This window comes from Diadema antillarum, unplaced genomic scaffold (genome assembly GCF_040938485.1).
Source record: "Diadema antillarum isolate AM-2024a unplaced genomic scaffold, OU_Dant_1.0 seq00000565_RagTag, whole genome shotgun sequence".
In the NCBI taxonomy this organism is placed as follows: Eukaryota; Metazoa; Echinodermata; class Echinoidea; order Diadematoida; family Diadematidae; genus Diadema; species Diadema antillarum.
In genome coordinates this window covers 2,238,257-2,256,817 of record NW_027271504.1, presented here as the reverse complement: position 1 = coordinate 2,256,817, position 18,561 = coordinate 2,238,257, and the positions used below count along the sequence as shown (strand labels likewise).

The 18,561-nt window shown below is 37.8% G+C and overlaps 1 protein-coding gene and 1 non-coding gene across 2 annotated transcripts in view; one reads left to right on the top strand and one right to left on the bottom strand.

Moving 5' to 3' along the window:
- Positions 1-3,226: 3,226 nt before the first annotated feature.
- Trnae-cuc (transfer RNA glutamic acid (anticodon CUC)) lies at positions 3,227-3,298 on the bottom strand. The gene has a single exon. It is a non-coding gene; the product is annotated as a tRNA-Glu (tRNA).
- Positions 3,299-3,616: 318 nt separating this feature from the next.
- LOC139735184 (probable E3 ubiquitin-protein ligase HECTD4) overlaps positions 3,617-18,561 on the top strand; it is a 108,295-nt gene continuing 93,350 nt past the window's right edge. Inside the window, exons 1-9 of the mRNA XM_071645944.1 lie at positions 3,617-4,447; positions 6,740-6,987; positions 8,517-8,625; positions 13,027-13,165; positions 13,403-13,564; positions 14,269-14,455; positions 15,550-15,708; positions 16,617-16,730; positions 17,679-17,828. Coding sequence (XP_071502045.1) covers positions 3,711-4,447; positions 6,740-6,987; positions 8,517-8,625; positions 13,027-13,165; positions 13,403-13,564; positions 14,269-14,455; positions 15,550-15,708; positions 16,617-16,730; positions 17,679-17,828 — 2,005 coding nt within the window. The 5' untranslated portion in view covers positions 3,617-3,710. The remainder of the gene's footprint in view (positions 4,448-6,739; positions 6,988-8,516; positions 8,626-13,026; positions 13,166-13,402; positions 13,565-14,268; positions 14,456-15,549; positions 15,709-16,616; positions 16,731-17,678; positions 17,829-18,561) is intronic.

Below are 18,561 nucleotides of genomic sequence, written 5' to 3'. Positions count from 1 at the left end.
ACCTTTGACTTCTTTGACCTTTGACCTTGATTTTTTACCTATATTGCACATTTTGTTACAAAATGCTACTTCCGGCGGGGACATATGTTACGCACCGCGTAATTTCTACTTTTCCTTGTTGATGATGGGAGTGATGATGATGATGAAGATGACAGTGATTATTATATTATTTAAGGAGTGTGACAGTGATATGGTTGGCAGAAAGCCAGATGGCTATGAATGCTTTCCAATCACAGGGAGGTATCTCTGTTTTACTTCTCAACTGATGGTCAAAATGAATAAGTGTTAAGCCCCTCCCCTTGCTTATTTTTTTCTTATTTTTGCTCTTAAAATTGTGTCAGCCCCCCCCCCCCCAAAAAAAAAAGAGTCTATATGACATTATCTTGAATCTTGAAATTGTGTTTGGGTGTTAAAGTGAAATCTCAGGTGCCTGCAGAACTGTCAATTTTTGCTCTGAAATGTATACATGTGCATAGAGTGGGAAATAATGCGGTAATAATGGGTAATGATGAAAATGTGAAATATTAGGCAAAAAGGTTTGCAGGAAGTACTACAGTTAAGAGCATACCTAATCGTGGTTGCTACATTATTATTGTTATTATTTTTTTTAATGATTATTGTTAATCGACAATAGGGCAAGAGCAGTTCTCGCTAATCTTCTGCACTACAAAGTAAATCGCATAGGGAGCTTGGAAAATATGATTGCTAGGGCAAGATAGATCGTTGCGTAATGTTTTACCTACCCACAGTGCTGAATGAGGATCCGGACTCTTCTGGAATATAATTATATGTGCTACTATCAAAATTATTCTACCCCTAATCTATGGTCTCAGAGTACGCCAAAACAACTTGTCATCCTGACAAATTGTGTATTCCAGCTAAGTTTCTTGGGAGACCCTTTCGATGCAGTGCAAGCAAATTCCAAATGGTTGAAGATGAATTATGAGCCTTAAGTTAATAAAGTCTTTAAGGATTGATGAACAAGGTGTTGATGCTGGTGATCAGGTGACGATGAGAACAATTGGTGGTAGAGTAGTGGTAGTTGGTGATTCATGATGTATAGTGATGGTAAACAGGGGTGTTTGTGTTGATGGTACCTGCACTGATGATGGGTGTATTAATGCCAAGAGTAGTACAGTACATGTATTTTTACTGTTATTGGGACTATGTGGCTATATGTGAAGGGGATATTTGCTGTGGCAGTGGTGTGATGACTCCTTCAAAACAATCATTCTTAAAAGACAAGTCCACCTTCATATACATGCGGATTGAGTGAATGCAGCAATATTAGTAGAACACAGTGAAAGTTTGAGGGAAATCAGACAATCTGTCCAAAAGTTATGAATTTTTTAAGCATCTGCGCAGTCACTGCTGGATGAGAAGACTACTACAGTATATGATGTCACATGCGCAGAACGATAAAAGTATAAAAGAGAAAAGTATAAAGACAATTTCACAAAAAAGTGCATATTTCCTCAACTTGTCACTGACTTACATGAAGGATAATATTCCCCCTGCCTTCTGAAAGAGGTAAGTCAATCTTCTTTTTTTATGCAATAAAAGTGAAAATATGTTGGTTTTTATGCCTCCGCCAACGAAGTGGCCGGAGGCATTATGTTTTTGGGTCGTCCGTCCGTCCGTACGTCCGTCCGTCCGTACATCCCGTTTCGTTTTTGTCGATATCTCAAGAACCGTGTGGTGGTTTTACATCAAACTTGGTATGAGGGTATATCCTGGGGGATAATACTTTGTTTGGATTTTACAGAGACTCCAACCCCAAGCACCTTCTGATCTGGAGATTCTCCCGCCCGAAACCCTGAGCAAATGGGAGACTCCGAGTTGATGTGTGCGAAGCGCGAAGTTCCTAGGGTTCTAGATGTTCTCTGGTGCTATCTAAAGACTCCTAAGGCTTAATTTATTTTTTCAACATACGATAGCAATAAGTAAGAAATCCTCTCCACCGGGAGACACAGAACCAGGGCGGGAGAAATAAAATCTCCAGCGGGAGAACGGGAGATTTTGCAAAACTGGGTTTTCGGCGGGAGATCTCCCGTCGAAAACGGGAGAGTTGGAGTCTATGATTTTAGGGTCACGGGGTCAAAGGTCAAAGGTCAAAGGTTATTTTGTGAAAAAAAAGTTGAAAATTCATGTTTGTCTCCATATCTCGTAAATGGTTCAATAGGTATCTTCATGGAACTTAGTATATATGCTTGTTCCAATGGGCAGTGATTATCTAGGGAAGTTTGGGGTCATGGTTCAAAGGTCAGGGGGTCAAAGGTCAAGGTCAACTCCTCAAAAGTCACTACTTTCCTGTATATTTATGCAATGCCTGAAGGTTGTTTTTTTTTTGTTAACTTGATGTATGCATGTATTACCCTATATATATTCTGTGGGAAGTTTCTTGCCAAAAGGTCAAAGGTCAAAAGGTCAAAGGTCAAGTGAAAACAATGAGTTATGGACTGCATTAGGACCGGCCCTATGTATTTTATCAAAAAGTTTTAACGAAAGTGTGATACATGCAATAAATAATGATATTCAAATTAACTAATGACAGGATATGCCAAGTTCAAAAAATTTTTATGAGTGAGATTTTCATGACTCTGGATCTCGGCGCGCGAATGAGCGCGCGAGCGAGGGTGTGGGAGGGGTTTTTCCCCCTGTGGCCTCCCACAGTAGGGAGCCTTTTCAATTTTTAGCTCTTAATAGTGCGATCAGGTGCATACTTAAGTGGCTATTTTTTACATATTTTGAAAGACAAAAGGGAAATGTACCTTCAATTGCAACTATCACTTGAATCCTTTGAGCTATGCTCCTTATTTTTGGCCCAAATTGCAGACTTCACCCAATTCGTGACAAAAATGGGTGCCCTGCGTGAGATCGTGAGACAGACCCTAAATGCTTGAGTCTCACGCAGAATGCGTGAGACTTGGTAGCTCTGTAATGAGGCAATGATGTTACAGCCTCAAAAGCTTGCCGTTGGGTTGTACACAGCAAAAGTCATGTGTAAAATAAATTGGGAGAAGATATTGCTTTGGTAGTTGCAGGAATTGTATTCTGTGCAAAAAAGTAAAGTTTGTATTCTTTTAGATTATTACTAGCACTAAATAAGAATGCATGACCGAGCAACAACAACATGTCTTCATTGCAACAATCACCTTAATGACAAATGCATTAGATGTGTATTTAGAAAATGTAAATAAGAAAAAGAAGAAAAAAAGAGATCGTGTTCCCACACCGGGAATCGAACCCGGGCCACGGCGGTGAGAGCGCCGGATCCTAACCACTAGACCATATGGGATTGCACACGTGTGGAGAGGAACCTTATACAATATATACACTTTTACAATGGTCAACAGCTACATGTTGTTTTTTAACTATAATTACCCAATATTTTTACTTATTCACTTTTGAAAATGGTTAGGATACTATAAAAAATAATATGTTATCATTCTTCATCGAATCAATGCAAAATACCTTCAAGTAATCAATGTTTGTCACTATTTATAATCACATTATGATCCCTCAGTCCAGTTTGTTATTGAAAATGGAATCGCCCAAAAAGGAGAGACGACAGCTAATCTACATATTGCAACAAGATGGCTGCCTCCAGTGCAATCAAGATTTTCTTGTCAGGTGGAAAAAATCAACAGGAAAGGATCATGTGAGCTCAAATGGATTTTTCCGGAATTGAATGACATAGATTATCCAATATGTCTTCAGTTGGTATAACAGATACTTCCCAGTGGTTGTCTGTCAATGAGGAATCGTTGTTTTTACATGACGGTTTGCTGCGGGTTAGCGATCTCGTAAAGCTTCCGAAATACATAAACAATGCCAGCCCGCAGAGCGACAGCGATGAAGTTGTATCGTTTGACACTAAAAATCCCGCTGAACTGAGTCAACGTCTAGTTTCTGTTTGCGAGAGACACAACAATATTTACGCGTATGGCAGACTGCTTGAATACCGACTCAATGCCCTGAAGGGTTTGTGGAATGCTCACCGTCAAATTTGTAGCAATGTCGAGCAGCTGGAGAAGGAGGCGTTCCCTAGCGAGGAGGAAGCCGCCACTGCGGCAGCGGCGGGTATTGGTGGCCTTGGCTTGCTGAAAAAAGTGGGGCAACACCCATGGCATACAGCGGAACCAGCGGCCTTTTCCAGCCGATTAGGTCTACTTCTAGTGTTTCCACTCCTCCGGTCTCAGCAAAGACTTAATCCTGAGCTAAGTGGCGAAACTGCAACCCTTCTCCTGAGTTGCTTGAGAGACTGTCCACCGCTAAGTCTGTCGAAAGAGCCGCCAGACTGTCTGGATGGACTTGAGAACCTCTTGAGTACCTGGCTTGGAGAAGCTGATGATGGAGAAGGCAGCAGAACTGTCGTGCCACAAGGACAGAGTGCTCAGAACCAACAAAAGCTTGCCTCGGCTCTGGTGGCTCTTGCTTGTGCAAGGTTCGTTAACTAAGAGTGAAGACTCCAGGTCAAGTTGTAAACAAATAAAGTTGTAAACAAATATAACAGGGTGCCCATAATTCGACAATAACGCCATCCGCATCCAAAATTTAACTGCTGGCTACATCGTATATATGTACATGTAAAAATCTATGCTTTTGCTTGCAGTCTAATTTTGGCATGGGAGGGATGTCGAACTTCATGCAAGTTTTTTATTGATATTGAATCAAAATCTTCATAGTCATTCATACCTTATTAAATTGCCAACACTTCACATGTTTAGTAAGTACAGACAGCAATTCCTTTAAATTAAAGTCAATTGTGGAATTGTGCTACGACCAATTAATATTATACATGCAATTGTATGTGCTTTGGATTTGATCTAAAGTTTACATTTTATGCCCAGCTGAGCAGTGGAATTTCAGTTTTTTTGAGATTAAGCGTCTTCAAGGGTGTACCATAGCGAGCCTTCACAGTGTATACCACTGCTGATAACTCACAATGGAAGCCAAACAAAGATCATCCAAAAAAAAAAAAAAAAAAATCATTCCTCATTTAGACTCTATCTAATGCTAATGGTTGACTGTGGAACACCATAATTTTTTGATGTTCATAGAAATACACTCAGCAAAAAGAGAAAGTGAACACTTTGTTGAGTTCATATTTTTCACAGAAGATTTTGATAAAAATAAATATATTATACACCATATTAAAGGTAATTTCATTAGCTATCAAATTAGTAGGTCAATATAAAGGAAAACGTTGTGCATGAGTGAACATATTTGTTTTTGTCTACCAAGGCACAAAAGTAAAAATTGCAAAAATTAACATGTCTTTCATTTGGAAATGCCCTTCAAGATAACAATGATAACAAAAGACCAGTTTAACACAATGAGAAACATTAATGACATTGCAAAAATGATCAATTGAATGAACAATTTGTTCTCTTTATCTCTTTATAACGTCAAACAAAATCAAAGTTGGAAACTAAAGGGGGAAAATAAGAATTTTCTGTCAACTCAAACTTCAAATGACATAGGGAGTAAGGGCACAAAGATGTTTAATTGAACAGAATATCTTTACTTCATTCTTTTTATTTAGTAATTTAAGAATGTTCATGAGACAAATTCAAGAATCAAATATTTACACCTTTTCTAATTTGAGAAATCAATTTAAATTTATGCCATTTTTGTTTATATTGCTTCTTCTCTCATTTCTTTTGAACTTGGATTTGACAAAAGATTCTTCATTTTCCTCTGTTTTAGCCTTTATTAATCTTTTGGCTTCAAAGATATCATAGAGGCCATGGCTTTATGTTTGCAACTTAATTCATGTTTTTTGTTGTGTTAAATTTGTCTTTTTTTCATAATGTTACAAGGAAAATGTCTATGTTAAAATAATGTGAAGGAATGCCTTATACAGCATACTGTGCAATTAGAATTCAAACAAAAAACTTCTGCCAAAATCAACATTTGTCAAAATCAGATATGTCTGAAATGCTATGATCTTTTGAATGGAAAATATCCGTGCTGGTCCCATACACCCATCATCATATTTTTAGCAGTATTTATAGTCTTGATGTATGTGGTTATAATGTTTACAGTTTTTGATCTAATGTTTTAGACACTTTGATGTCACAAAATCAAGAGTAAAGAGAATCAGCTGTGCAAATTAATCCAAACAAGATTCAGATCGTCCGTTGCTTGGTAAAAGCTTTCTTATCAGACATAATTTGGGGTTATCGTTATACAGTACTTGTATTCATGCAAATGTTATACTGCATGGCTCACTGCCCTCACTGTAGGTCAAACTAGTATCATGTTATCTCCATGTATTTTATGTAAATACATGGATGTGAGAAAGTGTGCAAGCAGGTAATCTCTCTTCCAATGCTATGTATGGATTGGAATTTTCATATGTTACAGTGCATGTGTAGTAAATTCTATTAAAGTCACCTGGTTTGGTGATGGGTCTTCAGACTTGAAGATAACTGTGCGCAAAGTGAAGCAGAAGGCGGTATATCTGATAATAACTAATGTTTGCATTTGATGACGAGCATAACAATTTACTTGTCAGTTTTGAAAAAGTGTCGCATTGTTTGTACCCTCTGTTAAACACAATTCTAACTCTTTTCAGGTACTTTTTGTCATAATGTGTAGCACTGGTACCAAATAGACATTCTGTGAACATGAAATTTATTCACTTTGCCATTTTAATTAGTATATTATATTGTCAGTTTACTCTTTAATGTTATTGTTGAAGATGTGATTTCATTTTATTTTTGTGTCCCAGGGGTTCCATTGGTACCCTTATCCACACCACTCATCTCCTGCAGCAGCTGGGATCTGCCCAGGGGTCTTCCCAGGGACCATCCCTGGGGCCCCTGCCGGTGGCTGATATCTTACAGAGGCTCCTGAGGCTGGAAGGAGGCCCGGGCTCCCCATCCTACCTACACGGCAGCTGTCATGTCGTCTGCTGGGGCTTTGAGGACATGCTGGGGGACAAGGAGGAGAAGACGGAGGACAAGGAGAAGGAGAAAGGTAGGAGCAGTGGAAGATCAAGCAGTGAAGGATCAAACTCCTTAGAGTTACTGTTTCAATTTTGCTTCTTCTCAGCCTCTTTTACTTCATCAAAAGCTAGGGACCCTCTAATGCTATCACTCTTTAAAAAACAAAACAAATGAACAACAACAACAAACAAAAGAAAACAAAACAAAATATCCAGAAGCAGCAAATATAAGTGTATGGCAACTTGGGGACATACATCCAAAATCCAGGATTGAATAGACACCATCTGTGAAAACCATATCCAGCTGCTTCAAATAAAAGAGCAAAACAATCATGTTGAATTTTTTCTCTCTCTCTCTCTCTGAGCAAATGAATTAACTTCTTTCTCTGATTTTGTTTCTGTTCTCTTTGTATGTCCAAATGATGAATTGCTTTTTCATTCTTCAAAGAAACCGCAAGAGCTTTTTGGATAGTTTGTGCTGTTTTTATCTTTTGAAGAAAGACTATTGATGAATACATGGCACCTCATACCCATGTGTGTGTTTTCTTGTATAGACCATGCAAGACACTGATTGATTGGTACAGAAGATATGAGATCAGTGCTCACTATGAGTATTCAAGATTGAACTTTGATAATTGCTCTGTCATGACATGCTATGTGGTTAATATGCTTTTCGTTCTACTAGTATTGCAATATGAGGCCATAGGTGTCAAAATTAAATAATTTCTTTCTACTTTGTGTTTAAAATTTCCTTTGGTACCGTATTCGCCGGCAATAAGGCTTCATTACATTTAAAGAGGAAATCCAGTCCAAATATAAGTTAGTCTGATAAGAAAGAGTAAAATATTACGAGTTCAATGGTATAATTTCGATGAAATCAGATGTAAAATAAGAAGTTATGACATTTTGAAATTTCGCTATTTTGGGGAGAAACAGTTATTGAACAGTCAACATGAATAAACAAATGGCAAAGTGAGCATGTCATTCCCTCACAACGTACCATATAGTTTGTACATAAAATTTTGAAATTTCCAGTTTTTCAATCAAACGCAATTACGCCTGAGGCTCAAATCCTTGTTTATATCTGATTACTATTCTGAAGTTATTCAACCAGGAATAGCATCATGTTTCAGACTTCAATGACAGAAACATTGAATTTTCATCATTTTTTGTACATGCTCAATGGAAAATTGGGAGGGTATGACATGGTTAGCTCACTCATTTGCATATTAATGTCCACTGTACAAGAACTGTTTTGCAGAAATTAGCAAAACTTCAAAATGTCATACACTTGTAACTTCCTTATTTTTCATCTGGTTTTGGTCAAATTTTTACCGTTGAACTCGTAATATTTTACTCTTTTTTATCAGACTAACTTATATTTAGACTGGATTTCCTCTTTAATGGAAATAAATTCAGGGTGAGGCCAAAGTATGTATTTCAAGGTAAGTACTTAAGTGTAAGAATATTCCAGATGAGATGTCTGTACCTACTGTAAAACATGTTCTTTATTGTCATTTTTAATTTCTAATTGATGGTTTGTTTGTTTATTTGTTTGTAGAGTCCAGTATAGGCAGGAGTCTGGCATGTGATGGTACCTTTCTCTACTGCACCAATGGCAGAGGGAAGGGACTGGCTAAAGTTGGCTCTGGCCTTCATGGCTCTTTGAGGTATATATATATATCAAGACATTAAGAAATTAATAACAGAATGATACGAGATTTTGTTGAAAATGAAATTATTGTATTTTTTTTAACAGTATCTTATCCATTGTTTGATATTTCTTTCTGTCTAAAATATTGTACTTGAAGCATTTCTTGAATGACCAATTGATGTGTTTGATGATTTTATTCTTTCATTATTTGTTAAAAATCAAATTTTGCATGTTTTCCAGTTTTTTCGTTAGTATTCTCATCAGAAGTTACTTTCGATTATTTCTTATCCAAAGTTTAATAGAAAGTTTTGATGACTCATGTAGTGTTCATTTTTATTGTTTGTTTGTTCATGTTTTGGGTGGCACTCTGTACAGATACATGTATACCATCTTGTAGTGGCCATACTTGATTTTACTGTATGTGTCACATTTTCGTACAACCAATACCTGCTGATGAGTGAACAGTTGCTCAGTTGCGAATGGTAATGTTAATGACAATGGTTTATTTAAACAATTCATTTGCAGCCATGGAGATGGTAGAATTGCAGGATTTTGTACATTTTCATTTTATAATAACATACATAATCATACAGTCATTCTTCCATTAAAGTGTAAAACTACACTATCATAAAAAATGACACTTGATGAGCAAAATTAATCAAATACACTTGTACATACGCATTGGAAGCACTGCTGTAGAAAATTAAACATAACCATCATTTCACAATCATATATGCACGCACAATCTTACAAACAAAAATATAATGTGAATGTGGCATTGCTAAATCATAGTACATTCTGTATTATTTCACTGTCTCATAAAGCTTATCATAAGCACTACTTCATGCTATTGCTATTAAAACACACAAGGATAGACCAATTTAGCTAAATGAATATTGTTGTCAAGGGGGGGGGGAGGAAATTGTGTGGCATTAAGCACTCTTTGCTAACAATCTTCAAGAGAGATAGTCATATTGTATTATCTGAAATAATGCCAGTGTGGTAATATTTTATGGTACATTACACTCTTTGAGTGACACTGAAACTGTGAATGACCTCTCGCAAATTTGCTTTCGATCACCATGCAGAATTAGCCGAAGCATACAGCTACATGACTCATGCCTACAGTTACAGTAATTATAACCAGGATATGAGGAGCGAGCAAAACCTACAATTCATTTCCTCTGTCATAGTCCTTGTCTGCCTTCATTTATTAATAATTGCACATTCAAGAGGTACCAGGATGGATATATTCTCTTATGGATGGATAGATAGATAGATAGATAGATAGATAGATAGATAGATCGATCGATGGATGGATGGATGGATGGATGGATATATTCTCTTACGGATAGACAGATAGATAGATAGATAGATAGGTAGGTAAATAGATAGATAAATAGTATAGATAGATAATATAGATAGTATAGATAGATAAATATATAGATAAATAAATAGAGATAGATAAATAGTATAGATAGATAATATAGATAGTATAGATAGATAAATATATAGATAAATAAATAGAGATAGATAAATAGTATAGACAGATAGATAGTATAGATACATGTAGATAGTATAGATAGATAGAGAGATAGTATAGATAGATAGATAGTGTAGATAGATAGTGTAGATCGATAATGTAGATAGATAAGATAGATAAATAGATAAATGTAGATAGAGAGAGAGAGAGAGAGGTGTACATTCATATATCTTTGCAAAGTACATACAATATATGTCACAGTACATTTGTATATGAAGTGCACCCTACCATGTGCTGTATTTTACACATTACTAGCTACTGCAGGATGTGCAAACAGGAAGTCACATATGGTGAATAGTTACCTTATCTCAGCCAAGTGTGTTTCACCTGTCACCGAAGTGCAATGGGCCCTGGGCCTTGTCAAAGAGAGGGCTGTAACCTTTGTCTTGTACTAATGTAATAAAAATTGTGTGGATTTGGAATGTTCAGTTATTTCTTATGCCACTGTCAGGAATTTTCTGTCAGTAACTAGCAATCATGTGATATCTGGTGAGTTCTAGTTGTTTGAAAATGAATAAATGAAAAACATGAATAAATGGAAGTGAATGAATAAATGTACCAACATATCTTCACATTTTTTTTTATTGACAGCTTATGTTCTCAGGGTTTTTATACCCCCGCCAAACGAAGTTTGAAGGGGGTATATAGGAATCAGCGGACGGTCGGGCGGTCGGGCGGTCGGGCGGTCGGGCGGTCGGTCAGGCGGTCGGGCGGTCGGGCGGTCGGTCCGTTGCAAATCTTGCGTCGCGAACTACTTCCTCAGTTTTCAACCGATTCCCATAAAACTTGGCACAGATGTGTGCCTTGGGTTGTAGATGTGCAAGACGTATTTTTTGACAGTACCCAAAAGTACGTTGCCATGGTAACGGCATATTATGGGCAAAAATGGGTACAAATCTTGCGTCGCGAACTCCTCCCACAGTTTTTGATCAATTTTTATGAAATTAGGTACAGATGTTCATCTGAATATGTTAATGTGCAAGACACATATTTCCGCTGTGGCAAAAAGTGCGTTGCCATGGTAACGGCATGTTATTGGTAAAATATAGGGCAAAATGCTTCATGGCAAAGCTGCTTCATCAGTGTTCTTCCAATTCTCATGGAATTCATATTGAATGTTTGTCTTAGGATATAGGTCAGCATGACACATTTCTTGACAGTGACAAAAAGTATGTTGCCATGGTAACAGCTCACATATTATGAGCCAAAATGATGGAAAATTTTGTGTTGCAAACTACTTCCTCAGTTTTTGCCCAATTTCCATGAAACTTGGTACAGATGTGTGCCTTTGGTTGTAGATGTGCAAGACGCATTTTTCGACAGTACCCGAAAGTACGTTGCCATGGTAACGGCATATTAATGGCAGAAGATCAAGGAAAGATCTTGCGGATTTAACTACTTCCTCAGTTTTTTCACCAAAGCGTATGAAATGTTGTTTTGACCAAAGCTTATGAAATGTTGTTTGGCGGGGGTATAACCAGTCCCTGTAGCGACATTTCTAGTTATGCCTCCGCCAACAAAGTGGCTGGAGGCATTATGTTTTCGGGTCGTCCATCCGTCCGTCCGTACATGTACGTCCCGTTTTGTTTTTGTCTATATCTCAAGAACCGTTCGGTGGTTTTACATCAAATTTGGTATGAGGGTATAACCTGGGGGGATGATACTTTGTTTAGATTTTAGGGTCACGGGGTCAAAGGTCAAAGGTCACAGGTTATTTTGTGAAAAAAGGTTTGAAATTTCATGTTTTTCTCCATATCTCGCAAATGGTTCAAGGTATCTTCATGGAACTTAGTATATATGCATGTACCGATGGGCAGTGATTATCTAGGGAAGTTGGGGGTCATGGGTCAAAGGTCGGGGGGTCAAAGGTCGAGGTCAACTCCTCAAAATATCACTACCGGGTACTTTCCTTATATTTATGCAATGCCTGAAGGATATTTTTAAAACTTGATGTATGCATGTATAACCCAATATATATTCTGTGGGAAGTTTCTTGCCAAAAGGTCAAAGGTCAAAAGGTCAAAGGTCAAGTGAAAGTGCTGCATTGCACTTCTTCCATATGTATCTCAAAAGCAACTCAAGGTATTATCATGAAACTTAAATATTTATGCATGTTCTACCTAACAGTGATTCTCTTTGGAACTGTGAGGTCAAAGGTCAAAGACCAGGTTTTAGATGATACTATTTTACCATTTGATACTGAAATTATACTTTTTCTCAATACCTTGAAAATTACTCAATGCATAAACTTATAAAAGGGTCAAAAGTTAAGTAAAAATCATCAGTTCCCCCAAATACCTGCACTCTGACGTTTTAATCATTCATCCAATTGAACCTAGTTCTAGGAAAGTGAACATTCAGCACCTGTGCAAACCTGTCATTTTAATATTTTGCCAATTGTGTGAAACTGTCATCACACATTGTCAAGGCATTGTACTATAGACCTATTAGGAGAACCATGCATTATTGCGGAGGCATACACCAGTCGCTGTAGCGACATTTCTAGTTTTTTTCTTAATTTGCTGACTAAAATGGTATATGACACATGCTTTTCATGAATTTCACAAGTCAACTGATGTTTGCAAAATTGACAACTTACAAAAATATTAAATGAAGTGCAATATAGGTATCTGCACCAAGGTGGAATATTGCAAATTTTACTCCTTGGAAAGGGATAAAAGGTAATATTCATTCCATCACAGTAGTTATCAAATGGAAATTCAACCTCTCCGTCAAGTCCTTATACATGCTTTGCTTATACCCATACTGTATGTTGCATGTTGGCATATACAGTATTATGCCATTAAGTATTTCATTGTTGTTGTTTAGAAATATTGTATGCACATAAATATCTACTTTGTGTCTGTGTTCCAGGGGCTTTGTGTATGCCCGCAATCCCGATGTACCGGTAGGATGGGTCACCTGCAACAACAACTTCCTGGTACACCGCCCTCTGGAGGCAGATGCCAAGACAGACGTGCTTGCCACCATCATTAATAGGAACACGCTCAAGGTGACTAAAATAGACCTGCCCCAAGTGGCTGCACTGCAGCCTAAGTACTGATGAAATGAAATGTAATTCTAAACGTAGAAAAGCTTGATTTTAGTCGGTAAAAATTATAAATATTTACATTTCATGTATAGTAAGCTCCCTTTGCGAAATCATTCTACTTTGTCATGCCCCTGAAAAGACAAACTTCTTATACAGAATGTTTCTCGTCCATTTTCTTCCCACCCACCCCCACCCCAGGTTGAGGGAAGTGTGAAGATGCCAGAGGCCCTTGTTGCTGGGGCCCAGGTCACCGTATCCCTGTGCAGTGATGGCACCTACTTCTACCGGGTCTGGTGCCCCCCAGGGCCGGACAAGAGTGGCAAAGGCCAACCCCTGACTGTGGACATCTTTGACATCAAGGTAAGCCGTCCGACCAAAGGAGCAATAGTTACAGCTGTTGGATATGTTTTATATCTCAGTCAAGGGAAATAAGCTTTGGTACGTTGCACCGGGAATAATTTTATTCTTAATTTTTTTAATTTTATTAGCAATTTCAGCTGATGATAAATATTTCAAATGGTATCCTGTACACTTCTATGGAAAGAACTGCTAAAGAAAAGACAGTTTGTGTAGCAGTGGTATAAAGAATGCATAGCAAATTGTAGTGCGTTACAAGGAAAATCAATCCCTGTTTTAAGTATTTCAAAGTACTAGAGTGTACAAATGTTGGCAGTTTGAACCCATTTCCTACATTCATCAAAAAAGAGTTTATCTCTGTAATGTATTTTCTCCGCAAGAAACTTTGCCAGTGATTGCTTGTTCCACAGATTCAAAATTTTCCCTTGTCATGATAGGGTGCATCATTGCATGATCTGATATGTTTGCAGAAGAGACTTGTACTCTGAGAGAAAGAGAGAGTGTTAATCGTGTAGTTTATGGTACAATGTATAACAAAGCACGAGATATGTGAAAATTTGTGGCAAATATTAACAAAAGTAGGTCTCAGTAAGTGTCAAATCATGCCAGTATCCAGACAAAACTATAGGAATGATATAGCAGACATATCCAGTGCCAAAGAGATTGTGTGGATGATTCATACAGTGCCACACCACTTTCCTCGACAGCAATGCAACGACGAGGTGGTAGCCGAACCGCTGCGACAGTCTCTCGTCCTGCAGCGCAACGACGACGCCCTGCGAGGCGTCAGCGACCCTCTCCTGGTGCGGCTGCGCAGCTATCGCCCCGGCAACGCTGCAAGTCTGGCCCAGCTCACGGCTGTCAACAATAATGCCAGTGGAAGGGAGGAAGTGTGTAAGTGTTTTATGAGAGAATTCATCTTTTAGGGATTCCCGATCAAGCTGTGGTACTTTTTTTTTTTCAATGTATGCTGAAAGTATAATTCCACATCATATTCAAGATTTCCTCACTGCATAGAGTAATATCAGATGAACAGCATGGCAAAAGGTAAACCTAAAACAAGCCTAAAATTTAAAAGGAAAGAAATGTTGTAAGAATTATCATATTTTCAGAATCAGTGATATCAGTCACAACCACATACTATAAAAGTTGAAATTTTAGTGTATTTCTAGTGACATGAAACCAGCTCGAAAATAAAAGTGCACAATTGTGTCTGCTGGTAATATGTAATAATGTAATATCCATTTGATTCTGTGAAATTAGAGAAATGTCAAATTGATATTTTTTGAGCGAGTGCAAAAAAATTCCTCGTGCAAAAATTGTCACTTTGTCAAAACTAATATTGGTAGAGGTGATGATGTCATAACCTGACACGTCTCCTGTTGAATTCTACACAAATATTCTATGAATTGTCCCTTTTACTGTAAGAATTATTAAGAATAAGATAATGGTTTGCATCAAATTATTGTAGCTTGTGATAATCTATCAATGATGACTTTTAGGGAATAAGAGGTCATACTTATTTAATGATTGACCAAAAACATGATTTTATTTTTTTTTTTGTCTACAAACCAGTGAAATGGTTATTTGATTTTGAATCAAACATTACAAATATCATTACAAGATATAAGGTTCCCATTTATACTCACGTCAGTGCCTTGTGTGATATTTTGTTGTTGTTTTCAAGCACAGTTTGCTGGGCTCTCTGTTGGATAGCTGACAGATGCTCAATCTGTTCATTTTCCAAGCAAGAAAAATTAATTCAGTGTTGGAAATGCCGTGGTAAACAGAGAACACACACACAAGCATTGCTCTCTCCATGCTGCTGACATGATGATTTGAATTTCTAAGCTATATGCAAATTGAAAAAAACAACAACAGCAGCAACCAGAAAATAGTCGCAAATATATTTTGAATATTAATGCCAGATTGTTGTGTCGGTGATAGAGTGAAGTTATTTTGTGAATGGTGGACACTCTTCTTTGTAGCCACCACTAGTTCTGGCCTCACCCTGAAACTGCTGCGAAGGTCTCCCATCTACTGTTGTGGCAGCAGTGTCGTAGTGGTGACGGCGCCCCCTGGAGGCAGTGCCAGCACTGCCAATCGCTCCCTCTTCAGTACCACAGCAGGTCTGAGTGGTCTCAGAAGTGAGTTTGGCTTTGACAAGAAATTTTTTTAATGTTTATTTACGTGTTCGTTTGTTTGGGGTGGGTTTTTTTTTTTGGGGGGGGGATTAGCCAGTATTTGGAGCTTTAAAGGACAAATTCACCCAAATGTATGTGTGGATTGAGTGAATGCAGTACTATAAATGGAACACTTTGGTGAAAGTTTGAGGAAAATTTGACAATTTGTTCAAAAGCTATGAATTCTCAAAATTTCAGTTCCGCCATCGGTGGCTGAGAAGACTACATCAGTTTGTGTCGTCACTGCAGGACAATGGTATAAAGAAAATAAAAACTGAACATATGTTCATATTTCTAGCTAAACGAAAATGACATCACTTACCTCTTTCAGAAAGCATGGGGAACAATGTTACCCATATCATGTGTCAATAATAAGTCAAGAAAATATGTACTTTTCACAACAAATAAAATTTTGTGAAATTCTCTTAATATTGTCTATATTTCCTCCTGCACTTGTAGTCTTCTCATAAAGCGATGGCGGCACTGAAACCTAAAAATTGATAACGTTTTAACAGATTGTCTAATTTTTCTCAAACTTCACTGATGTGTTCTACTAATATTGCTGAATTCACTCAATCCACACATATATTTGTGTAAACTTGTCCTTTAATGCATGTCATGCAGTGGTTTGCCAATGTATAGTAAACACTCACATCTTTACACTGCTGGTTTTGCTTGTTTAGCTTTTAGTATTTTGGATTATTTGATATTCAATCATATGTGACTAGCAGTCAGGGACTGTTTTTCCTTGCATAAATGGAATAGAATTTTGCTAGACTTAAAAAAAAGAAGAAGAAGAAGAAGAAGCTTTGCTGGTATTTATCTCAAATGTTGGTATGCTTTGCTCTTCTTTTCTTTGTTTGTATGGACAGCTCTGGCCACTAGTCTGTGTTTCAGTCTTTCAAACGGTCTGCTGACCAACAGACTTGACCTGCTCGATGCCCCGGCGTGTGCAATAGCAAGAGGAGCCAATGTCCAGGGACTTGGTGAGTCCGTCCTGTCGGGGTAACATGAATTGTGTGGGATAGGGGGGCATTTCATGAAGGAACTTGTCGGATAAAATATCTGACAAGTCAATTATATCCGACAAGTTTTGAGAAATTCTTTAGTCTGATTGGCTGATTTCTCTGAACTTGTCGGATATAATTGACCTGTCTGACATTTTATCCGACAAGTTCCTTCGTGAAATGCCCCCCTGGATTAAATTATATTTATTGTCAGTATGGAGATTCACCTTTTTCAGTTTGTTTGTTTGTGTGTTTGTTTGGGTTTTTTTTTAAATAAATTTGACCACACATACACAAATATGTATGGCAACAACATATTTGCACTGGCCAAAAGTTATGCCAGATAACATGTTAAGCATTGGAAAAACTGCATTGTATTTGGCAGATGAATCAGACCTACATGTAGCTATTCAATTATTGTAAAAGGTGTCCCAAAGGTCATTTTGACAAACAAGATTGTGGTATCGCTGACATGTGGATGAGAGACATCACTTTCTATTTGCCAAGTGTTCATGATGTCCCAACACTATTACGTGTAGTTAATGTTGCATTCAATATGTGAGTGGATGCATGTATGTGTGAGTGTGTGTGTGTGTGTGTGTGTGTGTATGTGTGTGTGTCTGTGTATGTGTGTTGTTGTTTGTGTTTGTGTGTGCTGGATGCATTCTGTACATGTGACCCGATGTGTGCAATGTGTTGTGTATGTAGAGTTTGCAACAAAGCAATGTCTTTTGAAAATTCAAAGTGCTTTCAAAATCATTCTCATGACCCGTCTCCTCTGTCCCCTCTCTCTCTTTTTTCTGTCATCCTCTCCTCCCTCTCTCTCTCTCTCTCTCTCTCTCTCTCTTTCTTACTCTCATTCTCTCTTTCGGTCTGTCTGTCTGTCTGTCTGTCTGTCTCTGTCTCCCCATCTCCTTCCTCCCCCAGGTATCTGCTATGACATGAAGAACAACTCCATCTGGACCTGCTCGGGTGACTGGGTGGACCGGTGGCAGAATCCCGGCCTGAGAGCCACCCACCATGTCTGCAGCCAGCTGGGTGTGGCCCACTCCCCTCTGGGTGACTCACTTCCCCACGGTATGTGGTAAAGTTCAAGTTCAAGTTCCAGTTCTTTATTCAACAATTTCATACAAAACATCACAATGGTTACACAACAAAAACACATTAACACATTTACAATCATACAACCCTCTGCAGAACAGAGAAGGAAAGATAAAGACAGTGGAAAAGAAGCATTATAAAAGTATAAGGGCACAACAGGAAGGCTGATTGCCTTAAATGAAGTGGACCCTGATGACAATATCAATCATTCAGATTTGCATATCAATACACACACACACACACACACACACACACACACACACACATTATGAGGTGACACAACGCTTTATACGTAGCAAGATCATTGCAAGTTATGTAAATCTTTTAAATACAACTTACACCCTCTTCCTGAATTGATTTAGTGAAGAGATACATTTGTAGTTCTTATTTTATATTATGGTAAATCATTCCATACCAAAGGGCCTCTATAGAAAACAGAATTTTTGAGCATAGAGGTACGTACGGACTTGAGGTCTTTTCCTGGCACAGAAAACCCTATTCTGTAAGTACATTTTTGTTATAGTGTTGTCAATGTTTCCTCTGATAATGTTACAGATTGATCTATGCTGTCTTCCTTGCTATGTTGATGCTATTTGTTTGTATCTCCATTTGATTGATTTTTATGTGAATTGTAGTTTGTTTTTTTTTGTATCTGCTTTCTATAAACCAGATGTATTCAAAAGAAGTGAAGACAGTGTATGAATACTGT